Below are 5205 nucleotides of genomic sequence, written 5' to 3'. Positions count from 1 at the left end.
TAAAAAAGATAAAAAAAAAAAAGAAAAAAGAAAAAAAAAAAATAATAATTCTTTCCTCTTGTTTCAGAACTCTCTTGATAGAGCCCAAGCAGCCAAGAACAAAGGCAATAAATATTTTAAAGCAGGGAAATATGAACAAGCTATTCAGTGCTATACTGAGGCTATTAGTTTGTGCCCTACAGAGAAGAATGTCGACCTTTCCACATTTTATCAAAACAGAGCTGCCGCTTTTGAACAGTTGGTATGTATCAGAGTTTGTTTACTCTGGTTTTTTTTGTTTGTTTGTTTGTTTCTCTTTAGTTTTAAAGTTTTAGTTTCAAAATTTTGGTTAATGCTACTCAAACCTAAAATAGTTTTTGAAGTTGTTTTGAAATTGTAAGATTTTTGTTTTGAATTTATTTTCTTTGAAAATTTAAAAGATAAATTTTAGTTTTGCTGGTTACAAATATACTTCAAAGTAATATATATTTCAGGTTTTATAACATTAGGTGGTATAGAAAATTTTCTAGTGACCATACCCTCATCAATTGTGTGAAGTTATTTGCTTAATTTTTGTCTCTCTGTTTTTAATAGTTACGTATGTGGGGGCTGAGGCGGGAGAAAGACCAAAGATGGGTTCCAATCATACATATGATTGTGATGCCGTTTTCACTTGGCACCATATCTTCTGTAGATTTTCATATCACCATATGCAAGTCCATTTCATTCTTCTAAAGGCTATCTAGTAGTAGCCATTGTATAGTTGTGCTGTGGATTGATGCACAAAACAGGAAAAAAGAGTGTTGTAAACAGGAAACAGTATGTGTAATTGCTCCGTGGCAAGAAAGAATTCAGTGTGCTTAGAGCAGTATAAAAGTTCCTCAAGTATAGAGAGGTGAAACCAGCAAAGTAGATAGGACCAGATTAGGCAAAGCCTTATAGGCAGTGGTAAACAGCATGGTTTGGATTCTGAGTGTAATGGGAAATGTTTAATGATTTTAAGCAGACCAGGAATGTTATCTAAGATTACTCTCACTGTTCTGTCAAGAATCTATCGGAAGGAGGCAGTTAAGGAGACCAAGTAAGGATGCCATTGTGTCCTGGGTGAAACACAAGGAAAGAGAAGACCAACAGGACTTGCTATTGCATTACCTGTGAAGAGAAGCAGGAATCTGAATGCCAGTGGGTGGAGAAAGAGGGAGACAGCTAAGTAGATGATTGAATTGAGTAATGCCTGTATTTTAGGAGAGTGATCTGGGTTAGAGAGGTAAATTTGGGAGTTATCTAATCTTAGATGTTCTATAGAGCCAGACAATAGATGTGATCTCCTAGGAAGAAGAGACTAGATGAAGCCTTGAAGGATTCCAATATGTAGATAAGACTGAGGGGGTGAGAATTCAGCAAAGAAAATTGAGAAAGAGCAGCCAGGAGGAAGGTGGAAATGAAGTAGTGTGACTAAGACTACTCTTTGGAAGTTTGACAAGAAAGAGGAGCTGAGTGGTAGGGTAGTTGCTGTGGAAAGGTATGGAATCAAATGAGGGTTTTTTTTTTAAGATGGAAATGACTAGAACAAGTGTTTTTATGTTCATGGGGATGATTTAGTAGAGAAACAGATAATATAAAAAGATTGATGCAGAGAAAGGATAGCTGAGTGGGTGAAGGCCCTAATGTGGAGAGACTGTAGATCCAAATCTGAGTAGAGGACTGGCCTTTGATGCACAAGGCCTTCCTTGGTTTTAACAGAAGAAAAGAAGGTGATATGAGTATGTAGTGGTAGGTAGGTTTATAGATTTACTAATAGAAAGATGGCCTAAGTATGTCATTGCCTATTTTAAAAATCTGGTTTTTTGTCTTTATTACAGATATTTAAATGAACTTTTCTAATGTATTGTAGATGTTAATTCTTTCTATTGAGAATACTTTTCTATCATGGGAGTCTTAATACTCGGCCTATTAAGTTTGAGAAACTGATTTCTGTTTGAACAGTGCTTCTTTTACTGTGAATTTATTTTTTTAATACTTTTAATTACAGCAAAAGTGGAAGGAGGTGGCACAGGATTGTACAAAGGCTGTTGAACTTAACCCCAAATATGTGAAAGCTCTCTTTAGACGTGCAAAAGCCCATGAGAAGCTAGACAATAAGAAGGAATGTTTAGAAGGTGAGGGTATTTCTGTGTTTACATATGAAAATTACTAAAGGCTTTGCAGTCTTCAGTCAACCCATGAAACTCTTTGTGAGTACAGAAATCAATGGATTGTCTTTAAAAGTTAGACTCTTCCCCAGTTGAGACTTAGTCTTCTAGTTGAAGTTGAGTTTGTTGATACTTAAGTATTGCCTCTGTTCTCTACCATGGAATTAAATGAGTGTTAAGATTTGGAGTTTATTTCCCATACATTTTAAATTTGGCAGTTAATGAGAATTAGTAGAATTCCATGAATAAGAAAATCAGAAAAGACATTTTAGCAAGTGATAGCATTTTTAAAATTCTGTTTCCATCAATATCTTGTACAAATATAACATAACTTTGAGATGAATCATCAAAGAAAATATTTGTTTTTGTCCTTGGTATTTTTCAACATTATTTTATACCCAATTGGAAATATGTAATTGATACAAAGTATCCAAGCACATTGGTCATTCTCAGTAAATGCTATAAATATTCTGTGGCCTTTTTTTTTTTTTTTTTGAGATGTTTTTGCTATAGGGCTCATGCACTTGCCAGAAAGACAGAGACAGAGAGAAAAAAAGCGAGAAATCACCCCCCAGGGGATATGACTACACCACAATCGCTTCTCCCCCATTCTCCTCTTGGGATCTTGGGCACGCACGCACATGCACCCGATATGAGTTTAAGCCACCCAGGACTCAAACTGAAGTTGACTACATGGGAGTCCAGCAACATAGTCATTACGCCAACTACTGGTCCCCTGTGGCCTTTAATTGACCATATCTGCTTACAAAACTGAATATAGTGTAGACCACTGGCTTTTAAAGTATTCTTGTAGGCGACTTGAAGCTAAAGTAAAGTGTAATTTCTATAATCTTAAAAGCATCATTAGTATATATTTAAATCAGTTTTTAAAATACCATAATAATTTTTTATAGCATTTTTTAAAGGAAAAAAAGCCCTTTTAAACAAAAAAATGAAGTTGTTTTAGAGAACATTTTAGCAAAATTTGAGTTTTTATGGTATCATGTACTTTGATGGTGGGTGAAGAGAGTGTTGCTTTGGAAAAGGAAATACTGTTTTGAACCAGATCTTGAAGTTACTAGCAGATAGCAACTGGCGGAGAGAGGGTTGACTAGAGTTTCAAATCAAAGAAATGGGATGAGAAAAAGACATTGACATGGTATTAGCCAAGGTTATCAGAGGAATGAAACAGTAGATTGACTTGTTTGGAGGAATAACGGTATGAAATTAAGTTCAGAAAGAAAGAGTGTAGCCATGGTTTGAGTACTTTAAGTGAAAGGTTGAGAGGCTAAAGAACCACTGATCTTTTTTATTTCAGACTAGTCATTTGAGCTGTGGCATAAACAGATGAAAATGGCACTTTAGAACTCTGTGTAAAGATACCTTTGGAGACAAGAAATAACACTGAAGCCTATAAAAAAGACCAGACGTGAGACCAGCCACACAGTGTTGATTAGCCTTATAGTTACTGGCCAGAGAAAATATTCAGGATTCTTTATTTAAAGTATTAAGAATCATTTTATTGGATATTAAGCAGATACCCCCATCAGACCAGGAATTTTGTTTGACTTTCTGTAGTTATATTGTGCCCATTTCATATGCTGATGGTCTTTACAGTGATTACATAATTACTCTTGTTTTTCCTATCATTTCTAGATGTCACTGCTGTATGTATATTAGAAGGGTTTCAAAATCAACAAAGCATGCTGTTAGCTGATAAAGTTCTTAAACTTCTTGGAAAAGAGAAAGCCAAAGAAAAATACAAGGTAAAGAAATCTGAGTCAGGTAATGGGGGAAACAGTCTTTTCTCGCCTTGACACCTAAGGCGAGATGTAAGTCGAATGCCATGAGTACCACAGACATCACTAAACATTCCTGAAGAGTCACTGCTAAGGTTCATAATATTGAAGTACTTGTTCCTTTTGTCAAGAATAATAACTTGCTTTTCTCTAGAGTTGGTTTTAATAATTCTCTATTTAATTTTATGTCTCTGAATGTTAGCTAAACTAAAGAGAATTAATAAAGGTTTCTTCCCCATAGGACCTTACTTTATTAAGATATGTTGTGAAGGACTAGCAGATGGCATAATAGTTATGTCACTGGACTCCCACTTAGTCCACCATGGTTCAAATCCTGGACCTGGCAACTTAAAATTCTTGCTGGGCACATGCACATGCATCCCCGAAATCTTGAGAGGAGAACGGAGAAGGGAGCAGAGTGGCCATCCCCTTTAGGGGTTGATTTCTCGCTTTCTGTCTCTCTCTGTTTCTCTGATAAGCACGTGTGCCCTACAGCAAAAAATCTTTTAAGGAAAAAAAGATTATGTTGTGAATCTCCAAGAGGATATAACTGTGGTAGTTCCAGTCTTTTTGAACAGTATAACCTTGATTTTTTTTGTTTTTGTTTTTTATTGTCCTTCAGCATCTTAAAGGATTGCTGTTCCTCAGAACATTTTGTGAATCATCATGTTAGAGTCTCATAGGAGCCTATTTCTTTAAATATACTTATGTAAGGTTGTTTCAGGTGATTAGACTGGTTGGTTTGTAAGGTGATATAGGTAACAAATCATTTTCCATATATATTTTCTAATCTGTTTGTATGTCTCTTTGTAAATCACGAAATACTTTTTATATTATTGTTTGGATTTTTAAAACAGCACTATATGAAAAATAAGGACAAGTATTTCTGTTGTTAAGAGATGTGAAAGCTGAGACTCAGGGTTTAATGATAAGTAAGATCACATAGCTAATAAGTAGCAGAACTAGAATTTGTATCCTGTTCTCTGATCCTTAAGTTTATTACTTGAAACATGTTTTCATTTAAAATTTTTAGCTCTGTATGGAAGGCAGGGAAGTGATAGCTTTATTTCTAAGCTGAAATAGGGAACTTAAAAAGACATTAATGATTTACCCTGCTTCAAGTAAGTGCTGTTTAAATTTCTATTTAAACCTAGGTATATTTGTCACTTACTGGGTAGTCTCTTAATTTAAAATAATTATTTTTATTATCCTAGAGAAAGAAATTGAATCTTTCC

At 34.9% G+C, this 5205-nt stretch overlaps 1 protein-coding gene across 1 annotated transcript in view; it reads left to right on the top strand.

Annotated features, from left to right (window-relative positions):
• TOMM70 (translocase of outer mitochondrial membrane 70) overlaps window positions 1–5205 on the top strand; it is a gene marked incomplete at its 5' end in the record, with an annotated part of 45806 nt that overhangs the window by 19151 nt on the left and 21450 nt on the right. The window contains 3 exon segments of the mRNA XM_014585949.2: window positions 68–241; window positions 2012–2138; window positions 3828–3937. Coding sequence (XP_014441435.1) covers window positions 68–241; window positions 2012–2138; window positions 3828–3937 — 411 coding nt within the window.

Source organism: Tupaia chinensis, unplaced genomic scaffold, assembly GCF_000334495.1.
Source record: "Tupaia chinensis unplaced genomic scaffold, TupChi_1.0 Scaffold000100_1, whole genome shotgun sequence".
NCBI classification, from domain to species: Eukaryota; Metazoa; Chordata; class Mammalia; order Scandentia; family Tupaiidae; genus Tupaia; species Tupaia belangeri.
This window is presented reverse-complemented; position numbering and strand designations above follow the sequence as displayed.